At 28.0% G+C, this 25,961-nt stretch overlaps 1 protein-coding gene across 2 annotated transcripts in view; it reads left to right on the top strand.

The window, feature by feature from the left end:
* The first annotated feature begins 2,439 nt into the window (after positions 1–2,439).
* Positions 2,440–25,961, top strand: part of LOC129916614 (ubiquitin-conjugating enzyme E2 W) — a 42,257-nt gene continuing 18,735 nt past the window's right edge. The window contains exon 1 of one of the 2 annotated variants that reach the window (XM_055996670.1): positions 2,440–2,570. In XM_055996670.1, the coding sequence (XP_055852645.1) occupies positions 2,547–2,570 (24 nt within the window). In that variant the 5' untranslated portion in view covers positions 2,440–2,546. Of the gene's footprint in view, positions 2,571–15,003; positions 15,238–25,961 lie in introns of those variants that run through there. The other variant, XM_055996662.1, reaches the window with a different exon arrangement.

Raw genomic sequence — 25,961 nt, 5'->3', positions numbered from 1 at the left:
TATTCGTGAAAGTCAAAATAAAAAAATTCAAAATTAATTTAAAATCAAGAAAAATCAACAGAAAATAATTTTTAAAGCAAGAAATAAATGAATTAAAAGTGTAAAAACCGTCAACACTGCTCTTGGACAGTAAAAAGTAAGTGACAAACTTACTCTCTAATTTTTACTCTAGAGCTGCGTACTGAAAAACGAAAAGTAAAACGAAATTTTCCGTTTAGGATTTCGTGAACGAAATTTTGTATTTAAAATTTCTTTTCGCTTCAGCAGCGTACTAGGCTTTAATATTGAATAATCTAGCTCGAACACTTTTTGGTTTTGACATTGAATGAACATAAGCTTTTCCGAAACTATCTGTCAAATCTAAAATCTTCGGTAGAGCTTCGGTAAAGCTTTGTTTAAGCTTCTTATAAATATTATAACTTAATTGACTCAGTTAACGTTCAATACAGTATAACGTTCTCCTTTTTTATGCTAAACAGCCTTACTTAAGTTTAACAGAAGCTGAAATGTAGCTTCGGTAATATCTTTGTCGAAGCTGAAATGTTAGTTAAGTTGACAGTCTTCATATACATATTAACTAAAATTAAATCTCAGCTATCAAGTGTATATTAGAAGATAACATAATGAGCCATTAATTATAACAATGTTGCTCCCATAAGGCCTTACAGGTGCTACTATATGCTGAGCTGCTCATGTAAAGCTTTATACAAGCAAAATTATTTTTAGTACGGCTTAAACATTATTAACCCTATTTGTTTCGGAGGTGGCAAAGTACTACTAGTAGTTTAGATACTAGCAATTTTCAACGGAACGCAGTTTCAATGAAATTAATGTACCTCGTATCTACTCGGGAAGAAAAGCATGAATAGTTCTAGCAGTGAACATAGTAGATCATCTTCTCATGCGTGGTTTAGGAGCTCCAAAACAACGAGTTTATTGTTCTGCAGCCCCTAATAACAATTTTGCTTCTATAATGCTTTACAGAAGCAACAATTGCATCTGTAAAGCTTTATAGAACCAAAATTGTTTGTCGGGGCGAATAGTTAGGGACATGAGATAAGGTAAACCAAACTTTTTGGTTGGTGTAAGTATATGCTGGAACCACTACTAATCGGCCGAAATCAGTAAATTTAAAATTTAAACCAAGGCTGAACCACGTTTGTACAAATTGTCCTCATAATCCTAAAGATATTAACATATTTTCATATCGACTTTTACAGCTTTGCTGAATTTTTAAGTAAAATCTTCCAATCTACCTAATTTATCGATATTTTGCATGAAAAGTAGTGCAAATTAAGTAGGTTATCGATAAATTAAACATATTTTCATATAATTTATCGATAATTTTGCAAAGAATCATTTTGGTTATAAACAAGTTCATAGAGTAAAGCCTGGTACGCTACTCGCGCTAAATTTTAGCCAAGATAAAATTCCCATACAAGTTATCGATAACTTGTATGGGATCCATTTTATCTCGGCTAAAAATTTTCGATAATTTGTATGGGAGCTAAAATTTAGCGCGAGCAGCGTACCAGGCTTAAAGGCTTGGCCACACCGGAGGGTATGCGGTAGAGGTACGGGTAGCGGTAACGATATTTGTATGAAAAAAATTCCACATCTGAACGTTGATATGTCAGTTTGGAATTTTTTTCATACAAGTACCGTTAAGGCTTGGCCACACCGGAGGGTATGCGGTAGCGGTGAGGGTAGAGGTAGCGGTACTTGTATGAAAAAAATTCCAAACTGACATATCAACGTTCAGATGTGGAATTTTTTTCATACAAATATCGTTACCGCTACCCGTACCTCTACCGCATACCCTCCGGTGTGGCCAAGCCTTTACCTCTACTCGTACCGCTATCGCATACCCTCCGGTGTGGCCAAGCCTTAATTCGAGGACTTTTTATCTGATCACGAAGCATTAAGTTTTTGTGGTATTTAAGCCTGGTACGCTGCTCGCGCTAAAATTTAGCTGAGATAAAATTCCCATACAAGTTATCGATAACTTGTATGGGATCCATTTTATCTCGGCTAAAAATTTTCGATAATTTGTATGGGAGCTAAAATCTAGCGCGAGCAGCGTACCAGGCTTTAATAAGTAAATTCCTGAGCACATACAGCCTTTTTTAATACAATTCCAATGAACCTTCCAAAAATTCTTTTCAAAAGCCTGGTACGCTGCTCGCGCTAAATTTTAGCTCCCATACAAATTATCGATAATTTTTAGCCGAGATAAAATGGATCCCATACAAGTTATCGATAACTTGTATGGGAATTTTATCTCAGCTAAAATTTAGCGCGAGCAGCGTACCAGGCTATAACACACACCCATTCCCTAACTGAACACATTCATTCCATCTGTCAACAAAAACTCTCTGAACACATCCCTTCAAAAAATCCAAAACAAACAAACGTCAACTGTGTGTAGCTGTCATCACAAAAAAAATTGTGTGTGTTGCAAACGTCGAATTAAAAATTATATACAACAAAAAAAAAAAAATTACGTGAATTTTCTTTCTTTTTTTTTATAAATTTTATCTCGAAAAATGTCGTCAATGTCACCATCTGAGGTAAGTTTTTTAATTATTTATTAATCCTCTTCAAATAAGATATATTTTGTATAAAAATTAAGTCAAAAATTCCAAAAGAAAGTCTCGCCAACAAAAAGCCACCAAATGTAATGGCGAATGGCTCTAAGTGAAAAAAAAAAATCTTGTTTTTTTTTTCCTAGTTAAATTTTTACTGCAAAAATAGAAAATCCAGATGAAAAATTAATTGAATAATTGTTTAAATATAACCTTAGGGTAATCCTTTTCAAATTTCAACAAATTCCTTTGTATTTTGGTTAAATAATTGTTAAAAGAAAATTCAACATTTTTTCTTTGACGGAACTGCGGTAATCTAATTTGTTTGACCTGTGCGGTGGAGGAGGGTGGTGGTTTTACATTGACCATTCCAAACTCTATAGACAATCCCACTTAACCATCCCCAATCTATTTATTTCTTAAAAAAAAGAATAAACTTGTAAATGAACATTGAACCTTCAGACAAGTTAAGTTTTGTGATGTGTCACTGACTGTAACTTGTTTTTGTTGATGCTGCTCCTGCTGTTGATGATGTAGTAGCAGCAGGAGATGAGAAACTTGAAGGGCGAAACAAGATTCAAATAATAATGCATGTCATTTTATTTAAATGTTCCATAATTGACATGCGACTAAAGAATGGCTAAATGCATCGGTTTTATCAAAACGATTGAAACAATATGGATAATTGATTGGATTCAATCGATTTTCTTTAAAATAATAAACACACAAAAAGTTGGGTGTCCTAGTTTTTGAAAATTTATTGCTTAATTGAACTTAAAAGAGAATGCGAATGGAAGTCAGAGGGCAGAGCTCTTTTTAGTTGCAATTATTGTTCTCATGATTGGACTTAATCTGCGAATGGAAAATTTGTTACTTTTATCTTACTGAATGTTTTTTTTCTTGCGAATTGTGTTTGATGTTGTCCTAATATTTTGAGTTGTTCTCGTAGGTATTGTGTTTTGTTTTCAAGCTCCTTGGTTTGGAGACCCCACTCTTCAAGCACAAAAAGTCAAGTGCTTGATATAACGATATTTCATATCGTCTCCAGTCGATAAGTCTGAGTCGGTTTTCGGAAGTGTTGTGACTGCAATTTCCGGCATTCTAACTAAAAACGCCATAGTTTATAATAAGCATTAAATTCGCGTAACTATCACAATTTTTGTTTTAAGGGGTAATAACACTTTGTAAGCACGAAATCGAGTGTCATTTCAAAAAAAAAATGGAGAATAGTATTGTTAAGCTACATACAAAATTTCATTCCAATCGGTTAAAAACTGTAGGAGTTAGTTGGTCGCCCGATGGGAGCAAAGGATTTTGTGATCCTCTGAACTACGCCGCCATTTACAAAATTTCACATTATTAAAAATTTTCACATTAGCCTATTCTGTTACCTATTGATATACTTAAACAAACTATATAAACTCCCAAAGAAAATAATGTTTCTCCTTTGTTTTATACGCTGATGAAAATTACACTCGATTTCTTGCTTACAAAGTGTTATTATCCCTTAAGCGAGTAGATTACTGCCTTGGTTAAGATAAACTTCTTAGATTTTGAAGCAAAATTTCAAATTCGGATTATAAGAAGATGTTTTTATCTAATGCTAAAAATTATCTAAATGTCTTTATCTAATCAAAATTCTACATCCAAACTTTTATTGTATGACTTACAATCAGAGATCGAAAGTAAAAGTCAACCTTTTCGCTGGTCTTTGAAATAACACACATTTATTGAAATTTTTATTTAAGCTCCCTTGATAACCGGTTACTCCTATAGTGTTTTTTTTTTTTGTTTCCGTCAGTGGGAAACTTGTATTTTCTTTTTTTTTAGGTTTAGGTTTTTCTGCTTTCAGCAATTTTTCTATTCAGCACATTTCAATTTCCCTCTAAAGATACCAATTAATTTTACTTGCACTATATTGGGCAAGTATTGGTGTCGTGTCGGTGGTAGAGACGTCCGAAAAAGTGTGTCTCGCAATTCCTTCCGTCCGTCGGTGTGTCCATCTGTACATATTTCCACAGCCTAAACGGATGGACAGATTTTCTTCAAATTTGGTTGTGATGATTTTTATAGAATACTGAAAGTTGTTTTTTTTTTTTTGTTTTTTTTACCGACTTCCAAAAAAAGAGGAGGTATTCAATTCGTCTGTATTTTTATGTTTGTTACCTCATAACTTTGGACTAAGTGAACCAATTTTGATAATTATTTTTGTATTGGATAGCTGGTGCCTGCAATGTTGTCCCATTTCAATTCCATCCAGTTATGGCCATAGAAACTATGAAAAAACCATAAAACCCAGTTTTGATCCATGGAAGTCGGTTTTGTTTTTTTTTGATAAAAATAATTATGTATGTATTTATATCTCGCTTAGAAAGTATGCCTCTCATACAAATTTTTTAAGTTGAAGCAAATTACTCAAAAACGGCGCTACCGATTAAACTACGCAAACGTTTTTTGTTGTTTTTCTGAAAAATTTAATTACAAAAAAAATTTTCATTGAAGGTTTTGAATGAACAACAAAAACTTGTGTGTGTTATAAACCTCAACCAAAGACCTAAAAAAATATTTTTTAAAAATAAAAGTCAGACCAAGACCTAAATAAAGTAGGTATATTTAATATCGTTCAGTGGAATACCGAATGAAAATAAAAGTCAACTGTTATTTTTGATCTCTGTTTACAATGTTCAACCATTCCTGTGTCCTTGTATTTAGTTTGCACGAATGGAAGCGACCTACACTTTTTTGCCAATTCCACATGGCTAAGCTGAGATGCACTTATTCATGACAATGATGCTCTTGAAAATTTTGATAATTATACGCAAGAGGCAATACCTAACACTGAAAAAAAAAAAAACATGTAGGTGGTGGAACCTGGATTTGGACCCATAACCTCTGACGTGACACGCCATTGAAGTAACTATTGACGGGGTACTACTCAATAGTATAACGATTGTACTAAAACGACATAAAAACAACTCTTTCTATGGTATCCATTAGTTGTTTGATCTGAAAATAGTTTGAGTTGTACACGTTCAAGTCTGTAGTTCGTTTGTTTAATTTGGATAGCTCATATTCTACATGTCGAACAGTAATAAGAGATTTGACCTCAGAGGATAAAAGATTGATAAATTTAATTTTACCAATTAATTTTCTTTACAAAACTGTACTGATAAAATTTTAAATTTCTAATAAAATTAAAACAAATTTGAGCATTTATTGTCTGTTTCTGTTTTAGAAAAAAAAAAATTAATAAATTGATAAGGTTAGTAAATTGTGAGAATTTTCTAACCGAGCCAAGACGTTTCTAATTTTTTGAAAATTATTTTTCTTTATAATTATTATGAAAAAATTGTAGTGAAACGTTGGCTTGATAAACTTACAGACCATTTCTTTACTTTTTATAAGTTTTAAGGCAGCTTAGTACTTAGTAGCTAGACTAATAACAAGAACTGGTACTCGGTCCTAACGCAAACTTAGTACCTACCTCAGAATTTCTTCAAATTTAGTGAACCCGATCTGAAAACCAAAATGCGGTACAAAAAATTAATACGTCTAAAACAAGTCTAATTCTTATTTTGACAATATTTTCAAAATTACAAAAAAATTTAATTATTCGTTTGCCCTATGCCCATGCTTAGCTTAGCTTTTTTGTTTTAAGAATCGTTCATTTTACCCAGTGCTTTTATTGCGGAACTCAGGACTATCCAACATTTTTTTTTTTGCAAAAGTTATAACAAAAACTTTATCAAATTAAATACTGTCTTATATTTTGAACTAAAAGAGGATTAGCGAAAAAATGTAGGATCTCTTAGAAAAAAAAACAACACAGTTTTGCGAAAAATCGCATTTGAAAATGCAAAAGGCTTTCAAATTAATAATGAGCATTTCACCAAAGCCGTTCCGACTTCTAACAATTCAATATTATGAAAAGAACTTAGTATAAATTTTGAGTTCTTGATCTTGTGAACCCTTGTATTCATCGTGGTTAAGAGTCCGACTTTCCTGATAACCGGTGCATATCGGTACAATGTATTTGCAAAGTACTTTGACCCGGATCGGACTAACGACGCTAACATTGATTCAATTTTAACATTTATTTTGCTATGTCCTCAACTATTTTTATTTCCTAGTGAAAAAAAAAACTTATTCGTTACTCTATCCATCACAACAAAGCCATTGATTTTCTGTTTTGGATTTCCTATATTTACAACATTCTTTATTATATTCCTCTTTTAAAAAACAAAACTATTAATTAATTGAAGAGAATTCAAATAGTTGTGATCTTATTCTAAATCTTTGTTTCTATTCAATAAATGCTCAATGTTTTTCAAATAGTTTGCTATTATTTGTTGTTTGTTCTAAAAATAAATAAGCTTTGTCTCTCAATCAAACTGTTTTGTTCTGTTCCAAAATTCTTACATTTTACAATTTGCCTTCTGAATATTTTGTTTTCGACTGTCAAAAACACAATTTGCTTATGAACAATTCACATATTTTTTGTTATCCTTGAACTTATCCTGGTTAACTACTTTGTTTTGAATTCGTGCCATTTAACAAAAAAAAAATATAGATATACTTTTTTGTTATTATAAAAATTAAAAAAAAAAAAACAAAATGATAATTCCATGAGCTTTCCTACCAACAATAAAAGTTTAGTCATGATTTCAATGAATTTGATCGTTTGTTAATTATGTGCAGATACGTAAATAAAATTTATCTTTGATCAAATCAAATGATTCATATCAAAAAAGTGAAAACATTTTTTTTTTTTCGATTAAACAAAAAAACGCAATAACTTATTCTGTTATGACCTTACTTCCAAGAAAAAAAAAAATAAATAAAATAAAAAATTAAGATATTTACCAACTGTAAACATGATGGAATAGTTTCATTAAATGCCACATTTATCAAACTAATTGATTTGATGAGGTATGGTATTGAGCACTTTTTTAATTAGTACTTCATCCATTGGATAAAAAGAAGATGGATTGAACGATGATTTTTTGCTCGATTTTAAATTAACACTTTTAAGAAGCGATTGATATTGTAAATTAATTATAATTAAATTCTTATCAAATATTGAATAAAACTTGTTTCTAATACCCTACTGAATAATAATATAGGCATGTGGCTACTATTTCAATAAATATTTTATTTATATTCATAAATAACGAATTTAACATTTTAAACTATTAAATTCTAATAGCAGCGACATTTACATATTTCCGCATTTTATCGTCTCTATGATGAAAGACTCAGCTATTGAACTTCCCCAAAAACCTCTTCCTTCTTTGATAAAGTCTCATACATATCATTATGTTTGTATTTATTTTTTAATATGTCATAAATAAATAAGAACAGATTTTTTGATTTTATTTTGGGGTTGACCTAGTCATGGTGACATGCGCTCGTAAATGTTTTGGCTGTTTTTATTTTCCTTTGTTGATTAATAAAAAATTCAAAAAAATTGCCAACTGATTAATTATTTTAAGTAACAAATTTTTAATCATTTTTTTTTTATTTTAAATATAATCCAATGAACTCAACATAGAGAAGATTCAATTCGTTTGATTTATTTATAGATTGATTTTTATTAATATTTTGTAAATTCCATTTTTTTTTTGTTGTACATTTTTGTTGTACATTTTGCAAGTACGATTACAAATTAAATAATTATTCAAAAAAAATTCCCTGTTGACAAGGAAATAAATTTAAACAAATTGAATTTTTGAAAACACCTGGCATAAATTCACTGTATCAGTATGCTCGTGTAAGTTGAATTAAAAATTATGTTTGATGAATTTAGGTCATGTGTGCTAAAAAAAAACAAAATTTTTGGGATTTTTGATTACTCAGTTGTGTTCATATAAGACACTTTCTAAGGGAGTGTTCAGAAATAAAAATAACGTTATTTTTTTTTTTTTTGATAACTGATATCATTAAATTCAACTTAAATCTATAAAGTTCTATGCATAAGATCCTATTTGGAAATTTGTTTCTTACCCAAACTTCAGGGAATTGCATCAATAGTATTTGATATTTACTATGAAATGTTGTTGTTTTTTTTTTTTCAATAATTTTTTAATTTTTATTATGAATAATTGTGTAATTTGCATGCATTTCCTGGTTGTTATCTGCCGCCATTTTATGTTATCATGAATTAAAATTGCAATACCTACTCAAATATACATACGTATGTACGTATGGTTGTACTTATGAGACACAGTTGATTTTATTATTTAATATGAAATGCGTCGATGATTGTCTCAAAGAGATACCCAATTAGAATTTAAAGTAAATGTACGTATGTAATTACGTTCTCGTTAATGGTTAATGTAATGACCTTAGAACTCCATCCTCTACTTTCGAAAAATAAACTAAATTTATGAAATATTATTAAGTGTTGCACCAGTCCAACAAAATAAAAGTCATAAAGTTAATTAAAAAAAAAAAAAAAAAAATAGATCACAAAAGTGGTGAATGTATGCATGTAAAAAAAAAACACAAAATTCATTCTTCGAAGACAAAACAAAAAAAAAATATCTTATATGAAATAAAGCTCCAAAACAAGTTTATATGCAATTTAGTTTTTTTTTTTAAATTGCATTTTAGAAAAAAAAATTTAAAATCATAAGAGCCGTTTTTAAAAAAAAACTTTTTTTTATAAAGTATCAAGTATATAATTCTTTGGAAAAAATAAATCAAATAAAGTTAGTTAGTCATTTTGTAGCAACTATTAATCAACACCTAAAAAAACAAAATATCAAAAAAAAAAAATCAATGTCCCGTTTTCGAAAATTAAAAAAAAAAAAAATTTTTTAAATTCAAAAACATATTTTTTTAAAATTTGTTTTGATTTGTATACAAATTCTTTTACATAGACAAATTATTGGAAAGAAGTTTAGGCGTTTTCGATGAATTCATATTAAAAAAAGAGTTCCATGTCAGGGACCTACCGAAAATAACGATTTTCGAAAATAAAAATTTATTAGAAGACCTCAAAAAACTAACATTTTAATTTTCTAAAAAAAATCGATGGAGTCGCTTTCCAAAAACTATATTTTTGTTTAGAGAATTAAATGGAGATTTTAAATCTATCCTTAAATGTGCTGTGTGAAGTGATTTGTTGTTAAGGTATTGATAGTTAAAGCCAAAAGCATGGTTTTGGGTTTGATGACTGACATTGCAGTTTAAAAAAAATAGTAGAAGAGTAAAAAAAAAATGTTTTAAACCTAATAAACAGCCTTTTTTAAAATAATAATCATTTTATCAGAAAAAATTTTTCATTTAGGTACTAAAGAATGAATTTAATACAATTTTGTTGACAAATTTGGGATATTTTTAATGATTGCGCGATTACGTTATTTGTCCTTAAATCGCAAGGAAATTGTAGCTTTCACATGCTTTTTGTTTTATCATTATACGTTAATTTTTCACTCCGATACATCACTAAGAAAATCACGATTGTTTTGTTTTCCTTTAATTTTTTTGTGGTAATGTAGTTTAGTACCGATTTTTCACATTACAAAATTTCAAAATACAGTAATACGATTCGCTCCCATTTTTTTTATATGTACCCAAACAAATCAAACATTTTTCCAAAAAAAAAAAAAAAAAAATTGGTGATTTAAAAAAAAAATGCTGATCAAAACTTATACATAGTTTCCAACCGTTTTCGAAAAATTGATTTAAAATTTTTTTTGATCAAATCCAAAAATTTAGTTACTAAAATGTTACTAAAAGTTTAATTAAAATCGGCTCACGATAAAGTCAAAACTAAAAAAAAAGGTTTTATGAAAGGTACCGTCAATTATGTTTTGAATCATATTTTAATTTGTTCACCGTAAAAACTTGTTCTCTTACAATTATTGGAGAATAAGATTTCGATAATTTTCTGATATTCAAATATTAAAATGTCATAATATTGAAAAAGGTCGTTATGTTAAGTAAGTCTCTCGCTTAAATGAATAGAATTTCACACCCCTCTCATATATTATTAACTTTTTTTCAATATTCCTTACCTACCCATTTTTATTATAACTTTTTGATGCATCTTATGCATTTCACTCTACATAATTGTACAGTTTGCATTTTTTCTTTTTTGAAAAATGTCAAGAATAAATTGAAAAACATTTTTCCAATTCCTCTTTTTTTTAACTTAAAGTCAATCAAATATCCTTTACATAACTTTTATAGTTCCTGGTATTTATGTCTTTCGTTGCTTATTTTCAAGGAAATACCTACCACAATTTTCCATTAATTCAATTAACAACAATCCCCGGAAACTACCTAGACTACAACACTACAAAGTCATCTAATACTTTTTTCTTGTTGTTGTTGTACTTTGTTTTAAAAAGAGTCCTTAGTATTTTATTTGGCGTGCATTACCAACTAATTAATCTTTGTAGTGGATTATTACACCATACCCACATAGCATCACACCATGCCATAAACACTGACACCATCACACCGCACCAAGTTCATGAGTGCTTCACCGGTAATGACTTCTGGTGGCCCATTGTGTCGTGGTGCGATTATGCTGTTCGCGTTATAAATCGCGAACGAAAAAATATAAAAGTTCTTGCGCTAATTGCATTGCACCCTGAATAGGGTGCAGCTGAAAATATAGTAGCTACATAATAGAAAATTAAGTTGAAAGACTTGGTCGTATGAACTTGGTCTTGATTAATGAATTCAACATAAAAATACTTTTTTTTTTTTAAATTTAGGTTGCAGATTTATTTAATGTTTGAAATAGGTATTTATAAAATTGTTAATGACAGACTTTAAATTAAAGTCCTTTGAACTTTTGAACTCTGACGAAATTCTACAAACTACAAAAAGGCAAACATAATATTGGAGCCACTTTTTTTTCGACTTTTTCTATTCTGTCATGTCTATTCGTTTAATTTAAAACTCAATTTTCTTACGGATTCATTACTTGCCCTTATTTTACCTATGTCGCATGTCAAATGGAAAAAAGTACATTCATTAGAGATTAGACTATTGCATGCTTGACGCAATGTTGCAGTCGACTTCAACATGTTTGCAATTTAATTTGAAAAAAAGCTTTTTTTTCCACAGGCAAACATTTTATAGACATACCTACTGTATTCACAATACGAAAGCGCATAACTTTTAGACCGATAACCTGAATGATGGGTGAATTTCGCCAGTAAAAAAACATGTAGAGTTTCTGTGTGTTAAGAAGAATTTTGATTTATGCCAAGTTATTTTTTTATAAAGTTTAAATATATTCGTACATTCGGCGTTGCAAGTGAAAAAAGAACATGGAACACATTTAAGTTAAAGTTTTAATATGTTTGATACAAAATTACAATTTGTATACTCTCATAGAAATTGAAAAAGGTAATTTTTAACAGAGCGTAAAGGCTGATAACTTGCCCATTAGTAGGAACCCACTTAATGTTGACGTTGTTTGACTTTGATTTAAAAAATTTCGTTTTTGGGTGAAAAATATTCCAACTGAATTTTGATTTAAATGTTTTATTTTTTTTTTTTTTCTAATTTGTTTTTTTCCTCAGTGAGTATTTTTGGAGTTAATGTCTAAGAGTAAGGCCATTTTCTGCTGAACTTTAAAATACATAATTTATTGCATTTTGACAGATATAAACTTACTTTTCAAATAAGCTTTTCCATTCTCTGGAATAACGCTTTTATTAAAGAAGACCGTTAAAAAATAAAACAACCGTGTCTGTATTTTTTTTTTCTGTTTCAGATATTCAAATATATTTTTAAAAAATTATTTTTGTACCTAAGATAATTTTTTTAATTTCTTATATAAGCAAAGATTTATTATAGTCCTGGGACAGTAAAGGGACCCCTTCTAGAAGTTTAACTTCTACCTTCAAATCCGCTGAAAGTACTTCTTTTGACAAAAATAGTATCGAAATTGGACCAAGTTAATATTTTGAAGATTCTTTGCACTAATGACAGCTAAATCTTTTTTTTTGGGTCCAAGTGCCACTAAAGTTGCAAGTTCTTGTAATTCCAAAAAAAAAAAAACATTTTAAGTTTAAACAGGAATGACACCCGTTTCATTTGTTTTTAATATAAAATTTGTTTTTTTTTGTCTAAGCTATTTTTTTTTATAATGCTGGATTGAAATTATATTTGTTTTTCTATAAATTTGCACGTTAACGCATTTATAAAAAGAAAATTATGTATTTAAATTCTAACCATTACCGAGTAAACTAACAATTAAAAATTTAGGTCTATTGCAGATATCGATATTTGCATAAATATTGTTTCATACAAACAAGTTACGCATACGCCACAGTGACCACAAAGGTTTTCCCTAGTTTTAATCACTTATTGTAAAAATTATTAATTTTAGAGTCGAATTGTTAGATTTTAAGATTTGAAAACCTTTACTAAACAAAAAAACGTAGTATTTTTTTTACGAAACAAAATGTCGAAATTTGAAATAATTTTTTTTTTTGAGTTGATAAACACAAATAAAAGGAGCAAAAATTGTAGTTCGAGATTTTGATATACACAAAAGACTGTCCCCTGATTATGGAATTTTTGACATTCTGAAATTCAATACTCCTAGGTACTCAAAAGTAAGAAATGTAAATGTTTTGAAGTGAAAACTTCTTTAGTATTGTAGTGATTTGAAACAAGATGAAAGGAAAAAGCGACACGAAAAATCAATTAATTATAACTTTTTTGTTTTCTAACATAGATGAATGAAATTTAAACTGTAGATAGGTAATTAAATAAATTATAATTTTGCAAAATTTCAAATAATTTCATATTCAAAATCCTGAGATAACGGTGAAAAGATGTTCTTTTTCTAAACACGTTATATCTTTTAATCTAGAGCACATAAAAATTGTATTTAGCTTTAATACGCATATAGCGGTACGTGCTCTACAAGTTACACAATCTTAAATTGAAAAACTTGAAAAATAAAAATACCTCAAAACATCTGACCAGTCACCAGTTTAGGTTGGCTTTAAAAAATTCTTACTTTTTTTGTAGGCATGGTAGGAATATGGTTGAAGCTTCATATAAAAGGTGAAATAATAAGCTTTCAAATGAAATAAAATTTATTATAGGTTGTCATATAAAAATAGGGATTTAAAGGTGACTTAAAAAAAGATAGATTTTTCAATTTTTTTTTGTTGCAAGAAAAATGTTTTTTTAAGGTTTCACTTTTACCACGTGTAAATTGCACACATGATTTTTTTATTTTTTCTTCATTGGCTGAACCAAAATAATTAATCTTTTATTTTTTAAATCATAACTTTTTTCGAAGCATATTAAAAAAACACCGACAAAAAAATCAAATGATAAAAATGTAGGTAATATTTCAACAAACATTTTTTCAGAAACACCCTGTATTTTAATATTTTTAAAACTCATGAAATTGATGGCTTTACAAAAATACATGCATCAACTTATCCAAAATTTATGATTTTGCTACCACAAATAAAAATAGTTTCTACTGTGTGGTCGCCAACATTGCATTTATTCTTCCTGAATATTTCACCAACAATTAGACGCAATTAGACAGCGTAAATTTTGGTTATTTAAAACTAATATAAATTAAGGGAATTTTCCGCCGAGTTATATTTTCCTCGAACAGTAAATCTAATGAAAATTTACATTTGATTACCAAATTGATTTTCAGTACTGTATCCGTATTAGAAGTAAAACAAAGGAAAAAACGAAACACAATTTTTCCCACTTTCAAGCTTATGAAATTCTCATAATTTTTTTTTTTTTATTTCAAAAGCTATGAAAACCAACAATATCCTTATAGTATAAGAACTGTATGAATAAATGTATATAAATATATTTCTTTGGTTTTTTTATATGACCATAACTACAAAAATACACACACTAACACTTTTGCATTTTTGAAAAAAGGAAAAGGTACTCCTTTATTTCCTTGGGTTCTTTTGTTTACATTCTTGACTCTTTAATGGTTCCTGTCAGTTCATACAAAAATTATATAGAAATGTTGGAATGGGATGTTATACTCGACTATAACGAAACCAGAGAAACTGGGAAGCGCATATTTCTTGAGTGTAAACATTGTGTCATAGTCACTCCATCCAATTTCATGCTAAATACAAAATCAGGAAAATAAAAAAAACAATAGCGACAGCTTTTTTTTTTCTTCCTTGCCTCCCAACAAACGCCCACAATGTATATACCTACTTTCCCGTGATATTTGTACTTTGAGTCGTGCTCGTGAGCTGTATGTTATTCTAGCAGCTCTGGTCTGGTCACCCAAACCTCTTCGACTTGGATTTTTTATAGATACTTTTTTTCAGTTTTTTTTTTTCTGTCTCTGTTGTCTTCGTTTCGACTTGTCTGTGTAGCTGCTACTTCTGGTAGCTTACCAGCTGTTTTTTTACTTAGACCAGTACAACAACGTTTGGCTTCGGTTCGGGTCTGGCAAATGGATTTGCGAGACTTCAAAGTTTGTCGAAGGCGCTATTTGGCATCAGTTGTAGTCGACGCGTGGATACTAACAAAAGGAGTGTGTTTTTAGCTCGTGTTTTAGTGGGGTTTTTTTTCGAACAAATTTGTTTGTACAGTTTGATTGAAATATATCCAATCTGTGTCAGAAAATTAAAAAAAAAAAATAAATAAAATTTGAAAAACTATTAAATGAGTATGTTAACTGAAAAAAATCGTATATTTTCAATTTAACTAAAGTGTGTGCAAATTAAGACCATAGTGCCTTTTGCAGTGTATCCAAAAGATGGTTATTTGTATCTAAGTCAAATGAATTTACTTTATTCTTAGCCTGGCTAAAAAAAAATATTTTGGTTTTCCTTTTTTATTTTTTTTTATTTTCAAATCAATGCATTTTCGTTCAGGTACATATTTGTTCTAATTTCTGATTTTATCTGCAGTTTCTATTTTTAAAACAAAAAAAACACGCTGCTGGCGAGTGTCAGTAGCGGCAATAATCCCAATTTGTTTTTATTTTTTCTTTATAAAAACGACAGATTTTTTTTTTGCTTTGAAGATTAAAAAGTTTATTAGGGCAATTTAATATAAATTAATTTTATTTCTTATCGGTTTTTAATAAATATAATATTTTTGTAGTTTGATGACAGAAGGCCATAAGAAGCATCTTTTAATGTCTTTTGTTGAACAAAAAAAAAAAAATATTAAAATCTGTTTTTTAAGATTTAAATTTAGAATATTATGACGTTTTTCTTATGAGAATATTTTTTGCCTTAAACGTGTACAGATAGTATATTACCATCTTTGTTGATCCTTCAAAAAAATGTGGTTTGGTTTTTTTTATTTTTAATGCGACTTAAGTTTTTTAACTTTATTTTCTGTAAAGATAAAAAAAAAAATAAATTATGTGCGATTTTTATTTATGGAGCTGCTGCATTAGAAAAAAACTGGTTTACGCGAAAGCTAGCAGCAAGTTGTATATGGCTAAGATAAATATTATTTTATAACTCGTGTCACTATTGTAGGTACGAGTTCTTGGAATTACTTGTTCTTGTATCAATATTTTATTTTACTTCCAAGCTTAAGCAGCTGAGTTTTTTTGTTCGAACTTAGTTATCACATGATTTTGTTTTTTTTGTTTTCAAATTTTTAAGATAATATTTATTTAAATTTTGTTGATCTTAAAATAATAACTAACTGTTTTTGTATGTTTATTTAAGGGTTTGAGGTAGACGTGACAAAGTACTATATCATTTTTTTTGTTATTTATAGAATTCGGTTTATGGACTTTCGAAATGTTTTTTTTTTTTTTTTTTTTTATTTAAGAAATTTTAGCACGTGAATTTTGTTAGTTTTTGATCCTTTGTTTTGGACAAAATAACGTAAAGGTTTATTTTTTTGAGCGGCTCAAAAAATATGCCCAAAATTGATGATTAACGACAAACAAATTTTACAAGTCGTTGTAAATTGATTCGTATGAAAAAAATTTCCGACTAATTACTTTATATACTACAACTTTACAATCCATAACAAAGACTTACTAAAATAAAAGCCACGTAGAAAAAACCAAATAAATTTGGCAAAAAGTTCATTGGAAACCCCTTTTTGGAAATTTTTTTGTATATTGGTGTGTACTTTTCTTAGTAGGCAGTACAAATAAAGTGACATTAAACTATCAACCTAATTCAAGTGACTAACATGAAAAAATGCACTTCTCCATGACAAGTGAAATTTTTGAATACTTTGTTAAATCGTCACAAAAGAATTGTTTCGAGCTAAACCCTCCATACAATTTTTTGTAGATTTTAATCCTTAATAGTTTATTCTGAATTTTTTATTGATGCGGGTGTGACACTTTTATTCATAATTGTATGAATTATTCACCCATTATTCATTGTCAATAATATTCAACTTGGATCAAACGCATTGTGTTCTTTCTAATAACATGTAATTGATTGAAAAAATATTTTTTTCAAGTTTCAATATGCATTTGAGTTGCGGGTGTGACCAAAAAAAAAAAATGATTTTCGAATAGAAATTTTAATAAAACACAAAGTTTTGCATGTTTTTACCTATTATTTAAAAAATAATTGTATTAATGAGTGTTTTTCGTTAGTTTTCCCAATGGAACCAAAAAAAAAAAACTATCAAAGCAATTTATTTAACATTACTATAGTTTTTAGTTTTGTTAAGCTGTAATCTTTGTCAGTTAAAACCTTATACGTATTTAACGATTTGTACTGTCAAAAATCAATTTCTAAATTTGTTTATCATTTTCATAAATTCCAAAAATAATCAAAAATAGTGTAATTTTGTAGAAAATTGCATCTTTTAACCTCCAATGAACTTTGTACGATTCAAAATTGTATTAAACTTGTTAAAATAGTTAATTCAAAATCAAATAGCCAAAATTGTAAGAAACTTCACAAAACTATGTATGCAATGGTTTATTTTGTAAAAAAAATTGTATTTGTAATAAAATTTTTTTTTTATGAAAAATATTTTTATTTAAAAAAAAAATTATTTTCAAAGCAATTTTTATTAACTACAATATATTTTTTTTAATGCATTAGATATTTGGTTTCCATTGCAATGTTTTTTTTAATTTAAATTTTTTTATTCGCAATAAATTTTTTTTTTAAATTTCAAATGCATTTTTTTAGTTGATACTTTTACACGTCTCCTATACAAAGTAAATCTGAACTGTTATACCAGTGCTCTTATTATGTAGCTCTGAACAGCAACTAATTGATTAAAAACTTATTAATTACCACATAATTTCTTGAAGATTAAACAAAAGGAAAACTTTTATCTATATTAGTGTTAAATTTATAAACAAAAACCTTTATAGAACAAATTTCCAGAAAATGTGCGTTGACTAAATTATTTAAACCAATTAAATATAAACTTCAAATCAATCAAATCGTTTTGTGAATTGCAGTCAAAATATAAGAACTTAAATACACAAACAAAATATTTGTATTATTCAATGGATTTGCATGCCTTACAAAAATACACTTTGAAAAGCTTTTAAATAACGACTAAAAATAACGAGGATATAATTACCAAATTGCTTTTGCCAACCATTCACCTAGCTTATGGTAAGAGCCTCCATTTCGTGCAAAGTACTTTTATATCTAATACAAATGCTCTTTTGTGTCTACGAGTAAATAACTTATTTTTATCACAGTGATTGAAGGCTAGGTTCCTTGGTTCTTATAAAATAACTTTTCCAGTGACATACATTATAATTCACCTTTATTGGTCGAATGGCATAGATTTTATGTCATTGTACTTTTGACTGTGTAAAAATGTCGTTGACACTTTTTAAAATTTGTTTTTATTTAGAAGAATTTATTGACATAAATAGACCATCAGTTATAAATCAACTTAATTCTTTTTTAAAATATTTATAAAATTTTTACTTCCATTATGACGTGGCAATTTTTAAAAATAAAATCATCCTCTGAATAAACAGTCAACAAAAAATTGTCGTTTATATATTTCTTTGAAAATTAAAAAGAAAACTGGTCTTCCGATCAAAGTACAATCACATAAATTAATTGAAACTCGAATTTCTTTTTTTGTTTTTTTTGTAGGTACCTAAATGTATAAAATTTTGACATAAGGACATAAATACATTTATACAAGGCTAAATAATTTGTATAGCTATAAAAATATTCTTTGTTCATTTTTTTTTCATTATATACAGTTAAATATATTCGATTGGATGTATTTTTTTAATTTATTCTATATTTTTATTGCCATTGTGGTTGATGAATTCTAAACTTTGATCTTTTAAACAATTACATGCGTTAACCATTTGATCTTTCTGTGTTATTTTAAATATATTTTTTTTTCTTTGTAATTTGTTACACTGTTTTAATTTATCGGTAATGATTTTTACTATAATCATCAATTAATTTTGAAAATACACCTGTTTAAATGCCCTTTTTAATTTATTTAATAGCATAGTAAATTACTATGTTATGCATCATTTTTTATTTTTATTAATAGTTATTATTTATTATTATGCAATACAAATTGCATATGTAAAAACGAGAACAGAAATTTAGTTTCGAAAGTTTTTTTTTAATAAAGAGAAGATTCAATTTATAATTTTTTGTTGGTTGTGTAGTTTTAATAAAAAAATATATTCATAATTCTTAAATTTTATATACAGGGTGTCCCACAGTCACCGCCCCAAATGAAAACCATGGATTCCTGAGGTCATTTTAAGTCGAAAAACTTAAAAAAAAAAATAAACAAAATGAGTGAATTCAAAAAAAAATAATTTTTAAATACAAAATTAATTTAAATGAATTAAAAACTTTTTCTGAACTATTATTAGCTTAGAAAAAGTTTAAATTCATTTAAATTAATTTTGTATTTAAAAATTATTATTATTTTTTTAATTCACTCAGTTTGTTTATTTTTTTTAATTACTTTCAGTAGCCTTTTTTATGAAATAAAACTTATTTTTTTTTATGAAAATACACTGGGCTTTAATAAAAAGCACAAAAAATTAATACTCATTAACGTGTTTTTTTTTTACGAAACGAAGAAAATTGTGTTTAATGCAAAATTGTGGAGAAACGGTTGTCCGCAGAAAAAAAAGTTTTGAGACAAACTAAAACTGTAATAAATTCTTGATTGGTTGTAAAAAAAATCTTTCAAATCAAACATAGTTTGGCAAAGATAAGGCCAGTTAAAGGACAAGAGAGCAAAAATCATAAAAACCGTGGTCACTCGAAAACGGGACGAAAACGAGAAAATTACCTCTTAAGTTTTTCGACTTAAAATTACCTCAGGAATCCATGGTTTTCATTTGGGGCGGTGACTGTGGGACACCCTGTATAAACTATTAACATTCAAAATGTTTCGTAATTCTCTAAAATTTTCTTTATTAATTATGCGTACAAGACATAATCAAAATTTGTTTGTTTTTCTAAAAATACAATAATCCTCTCGGTCAAGCCATTTGAAATACACCACTTTAGTGTGCCAAAAGCTATTTAGACATTTACAAGAAAGAAAAAAAAAACTATAAATAAATCACTCATTTAATGTTCAATTTTTGAAAATATTAATTTTGTGTAGATGCATTTTGAAATAAACAAATAATAAATATTTTTTCTATTTTGTTGTATTTCTTTCATTTTGATCTGAATTATTCATTTGTTACAAATTGGAAATTAGTTTGAGACATAAAAGTACATTACTGAAAGTGTAAAAACTGTTGGCAATTCAATGGCAATGTTTTATTTATTTGTTATTAAGAAGAATTTAAATGTATACACAATGCAAGCCTATAAATAATTTCACACCCCTATACAAAAATCAACCAATTGCCAAGTGAAACAATATGTAAAAGTAAAAATACATTAAAGTAGTATAATTTAAATGCACATGTAAGTTGAATTACACGTACCTTCTTTAACAAATTTTTGCTATAGAAATTTGCTGCCCGAATTTGTTTAATAAGTTATATTAACTAAAGTTATGCATTCGTTAGAATGTTCGAATTCAAATTAACGACCCTATTACAATGATAGAGAATATGAAAAATCCTGCCAAACTATCTGCATAAGGCAGAAGTGATAGGCTTATTTATTTTAAACTTGAAACTTGCAGTTTTTTTTTCGAAGTTTTTCAGAAGAGGTTTTTGAAAAAAATATTTTACTATAATTTAACCTAGAAGCGACGTCTACCATTTTGATGATTTTTTTTATTTTACCCTTTATATGTCAAGAACGTGTATTTTAAAATTAATAAAATGTAAGGACTTGCCTGATTTTCTTGACTTATGTCGTTTTCGATTGGCTCTCCGGAAGCGTCCGGAATCATTCAGAAGCCTTCTGAAAGTGTTTTATTCGCTCGAATTTGACAGACAGAACGCTTCTCAGAATAAAAATTCTCTTCTCGATTTCAAAAAAGAATTCACTCAAGATCACTAATATTTAAATAATTAAACGTCAAACCAAATTTCCTAGTACAAAATCAAAATATTTTTATTTGATTATTCACCAATACAGATATAAAATTTCAGAATTGAGTGGAAGCGATTCAGACTGTTTTATTGGATTTCAGAATGAGTGAATCCTTGAGTGAAATCAATCGAAAACGACATTAGAAATCAAAATAAAAAGTGTAAAAAGCTGTTTTCAAGTACAAAAATGTGAACATTTAAACAACAAATTATTTAATATTCACTCGTACGCACTTTCCGAAAGTCCAAAAAGAAAACCTTGTAAGTTAAGAGAGAAAAAATATATTCTCCGAGTTTCTAGTTTTCGTTGGCATGGAAACATGTTTTCAAGAAAACCATACTTTCAAAATAACTTGTCAATAAAATACTTTTAATGCTTTTTCTGCATTATTTAAAAATTTAGTTATTGAAGACAAAAGAAATTTTTGTTGGATCTTTTTTTGGTTTGTTACAGAAATGTCACATAAAGGGTTAATATTTTCAAAATCGTTTTTAAAGATTTTCCAAAGATTTTTTTTTTGTATTTTCTACTATCTATGTATGTAATGACTAATTTTAAATTTTTTTCATATACCAAAGCATTTGAATTACTTAACTGCAAACTAACCAGACTTTTAACTGGTCCTATATTAATTGTATATGTATACTCTGTTCGTACGCTGTTGTTTAAATTAACGGATCCTTTTTAGACCATCTTAAAGTTATAAAAATATGCAATTAACAATAGTAACTCTTCTATGCAATAGAAGAGTATTTGAAGAACAAAAAAAAAAGGAAAAAAAAAATTTAACAAGTTTTGAGACCTTAAAAACTGCTCTTGACAACAAAAAAAAAACTAAAATCATTATCAATGTAAAATATTTCCAAAAAAAAAAGTAGCCGGCAATTTGTCTTTCAATGACAAAAACCAATTTAGATTAAATAAAAATGATTAAAACATATTTTTAAGTAATAAACTTTTTATAACAAGAAGTTTTTATTTTGAGCCAATATTAGTCATATCAGTTTTTATAGTTTCCTGAACAGCTGATGTTGTTTATTTTTTTTTTTTTTTTTATTATCAAAAAACGGAACTAAATGGTTTCCAAAAGCTACGTGAGATATATCATGTTTTTTTTTTGTCTTATCAAAATTTTATTTAAGTAATGAGTTGCGGTCATGGAATAAATTGTTTTTTTATTATTAACAATAATTCATCAACAATCTTCCAGATTTTTTTTTTTTTTAAACGAAAGGCATAATAATCTCATTTGAATATTGAACAAAAAAAAATCATCACCTTTAACTAAAAAAAAAAACTATAGTGTGATTCAAAAGCGTCAGAGTTAATTTTTTTATTATTACGAAATCAAGACTTGACAACACAAGTCAAGCACAAGGGTGTTGGTCGACTTAGGGGTGATTCGTTGCTCTAGATTTTTTTTTCTTTCATTTTTTCATATTTTCATTTTTTTTTTTATTAAATCAACTTCCTAGCGCATGCAAAATTATCACGTAGCTGTGTCGTCAAAGAGTCGTTTAGTCTCATAGAAGTGCAGTTTAATTGTTGGCGCTCCAATCGCTGATAACAAAAAAAAAAAAAACTGTACCTAGTTTTTAAATGACTGTATAATATTTTTTCTTAATTTTTTTTTTGTATATGTTCTCATTTAACATGATGAAAATGAATAACAATTTAATATTCACGTGAAAAATGCATGCAATATTTTTTTTTCTTCTTCTTTTCTTTCACAAGTATACGAACGAGAATGTTATATTTTTTGTTTACTATTTCGATTTTATTTTTTTTTCCTTGAGTGATTGTGAAGGAAATTGAAATTGTTTATGCATTAAAGCTGAGTCAGAAAATATAAAAAATATAAAAACTATAAACACCTAACGCATCATAAACAAAATTATAGGTTTATGGAGGTGCCTTCTTTAATTACTGAAACGAACTTTGCCGTTTAAAAGTTTTTTTTTTAGGAACTTGAACATTCTACAGGAAGTTTGGATTTATTATCTGTTGATATAAATATTTAGATTGATTACTGGTTTTTTTTTTTTTCAGAAAAATGTTCTATTTTTCTCCCCATAAACCTAAAGACATATTTCCTAGAACCCCCCTCGCTATGATGCGAAGGATATACGGCTGAGGAATTTTAAAAAATTGCTGTTTGAAAAGATTCATTTTTATGATAATTGCTTGCGCACTCTCTGAAAGTAATTTAATTTCAACATAACAAAAACAAATACAAAAAAAAATTGGAAAAAACAAATTAAGTGAAATTCATAAATGAAAAAAGAAAAAAACAAAAACTTTAACATAAACATTAACATTAAAACATGACTGAATATTGTTTTTAGAATTTAATTATTCTGTTGATGTTTACATATGGGCCACTTAATTAAGGGGCCAATTTCTGAAATTTTTATTGAAAATTATTTAAGCCCATTTATTTGATTTATACACTGAGAAAAAAAAGCTCAAGGTAAAATCAAAGGGAATGATGTTTTTTCAATTCGATTTGTACTGTATTCGTTCTAAATTGACATGAATTATACTTTTTTGATCTGAATTCTGAACAATGTAGGAACAAGATGTTTTAATAAAAACGAAATTTTAAGGTTTTTTCAATGTTACTGTGGATAGGTCCTTTTTTCTCGTTTATATCTTAAACTTTTAAGTGCAACTTTATACTTTAACTGATGCAAAGTTCACTTCTGTAATTTCTTCATAATGCTAAACTTTATTCAAAATAACCACCATAAAGGAAAAAATTTAAACATTTTAGACAAGATTTTGTTTGGAAAAAAACTTAGTCTAAAATCTGTCAAGTAATTTTCTGACAAGCAATTTTTTACAAAAAAATAAACTCACATTTGTTTTTCCGACTGATCATTAAGATTTTAGAAAATATAAATTTTTCATTCAAAAAATGTAAATTGTTGAAAATGTCGGGTTTTCGCGTAAAATTTATAAATCGTCAGTGTTGCCGAAAATATTTTCCTACACGGAGAAAATAGGCCACCTAAAAACAAGCGGATTCTGTATTATATTAAACGGATTCTGCATGGTTTTTTGTCTTAACCTGACAACTCTTTTTAATTTCTTGAATGTACTAATATAAATGATATCCACTTAATTTAAGATAAAAATCATCTTATTTTTATGTGAGACGCTTTAATAAAAAAAAAAAAACTGTTTGTCGATACTACCATTTTTGGGTCATTAGGCGAATGCTTTACCATGAGCCTATCTTACGGAAATAAGTATAATTAACTGCAACTAAGGTTGCTGAAGTCTGAAGATAATTTCTAAATTTTTATTTTTTGTAGGTTTTTTAAGATGAAAATTCATATTGAAATGAAATCAAGTTCACCTTAAATTTACCAGAATTTAGGCGGATTCAACTTATTTTAAGCGGAAATCGAACTGTTTTAAAAATATGGGATTTAAAGTGGGCATCATTTTATTTTAAGATTTCCTTTTTTCTCCGTGTAGGTAACTCAAAAATGTTATATCGGAGAAACTCGTACTTAATGAGCTATCAATAAAAAAATATCTGTACCAAATTTAAATCCCTCATCAATTTTGTTAACATGTGTGGCTGGATATAATTTTTCTTAACCAATACAATATTTACAAGAAAATAAATCTTGGTAAAATTCCTCTGTTTTCCTTTCAAGTTCTCAATGAATCTACATTTTATTGATAGTTCACGGTGCTATAACACCATTTATTTAAGTTCGACTTAGTATCTTCCTTAAAATGCTCATTTTACCCTTAAAATACCTTGGCATTATAGCATTATATATAAAACTAAAATTTTATCACTCACATCGCTTAAGTAAAACGCATTAAATTTATTATTATCATTTTTTTTTTCTTGTAAATTATTTTCTACTTAAGTGGTGATGATGGGGTTAACTTAGTTCATTGTCAACCACTGTTCAACTTGTCTACCGATCATTGAACCTCAACAACTGCGTCCATAACAATGCTTTCATAGTGCGCTCATGCTCATCTTTTATTTCGCACTGCACAGAAACGTAAAATGCGCAAAAAAATAAAAAAAAAAAAAAAACATAAACGTAAACGTAAAAAAAAAAGTAAACAGCGGTAACGTAGTAAGAATGTACTTCAACCAAAGAGACAGAGAATAATATGAACACAAAAGCGGATACAATCTCTCCGCTTACACCGCCACCGACCGGCGAGCAACCGTTGCTATTGTAATAATAGTAGGTTCCAATTTCCAAACAAAGATCCATAAAAAAAAGCGGTCTCCTCCGAATGAGCCGAATGAGCGTCAGCAGTTAGTACAAAAGTTTTTAAATTTTTTTTTTGTTATTGTGTCTGTTTATGATAAGACCATTAAAAATTACCCTACACAGCAATTTAATTGGAATGTGTACATAAATATTTATAAAAATGAGAATTCTTGAATACAACTTGAGAAATAATGCTAATGAACATTCAAAGACAACTCAGACGTATAGAAAGATATCGCGTGTGTATATCTTCTTCAATCAGCGGCAATTTAATAAGTCTTAGCACGTTCCATGCAAGCAATTGCAGTAAGTTGAGTGGACAGAAATGACAAGAAAGTCACTGAATAGTCGCATGCAACTTGTGAAAGGAACTTGCGATAATGGATCTTCTCTAAAACATCTATACGTTTACCGATTCAATTGATGGCACACTCAAACTCAAGCACAATATTGCTGTCAAAGAAAATCATTGTTTGTTTAAGTTGAAAAATGAACTTCTTGAAGTTGTTGTATTGTATTTTATTTTTGTAATAATCAATCAATGTAGATATTATACCGATCCATACAGGGTGTTCCATGTATAAAATCTATGAAGAAAATGAAATGTATCTACACTTCATTACAAATAGAAGTTCTTCATTGGAACTTATTACAGACTTTACTCTTTCTTCGAAAAAAAA

This window comes from Episyrphus balteatus, chromosome 1 (genome assembly GCF_945859705.1).
Source record: "Episyrphus balteatus chromosome 1, idEpiBalt1.1, whole genome shotgun sequence".
Lineage (NCBI taxonomy): Eukaryota > Metazoa > Arthropoda > Insecta > Diptera > Syrphidae > Episyrphus > Episyrphus balteatus.
The sequence above is the reverse complement of the archived record's forward strand: the minus strand, read 5'-3'. Positions and strand labels throughout refer to the sequence as shown.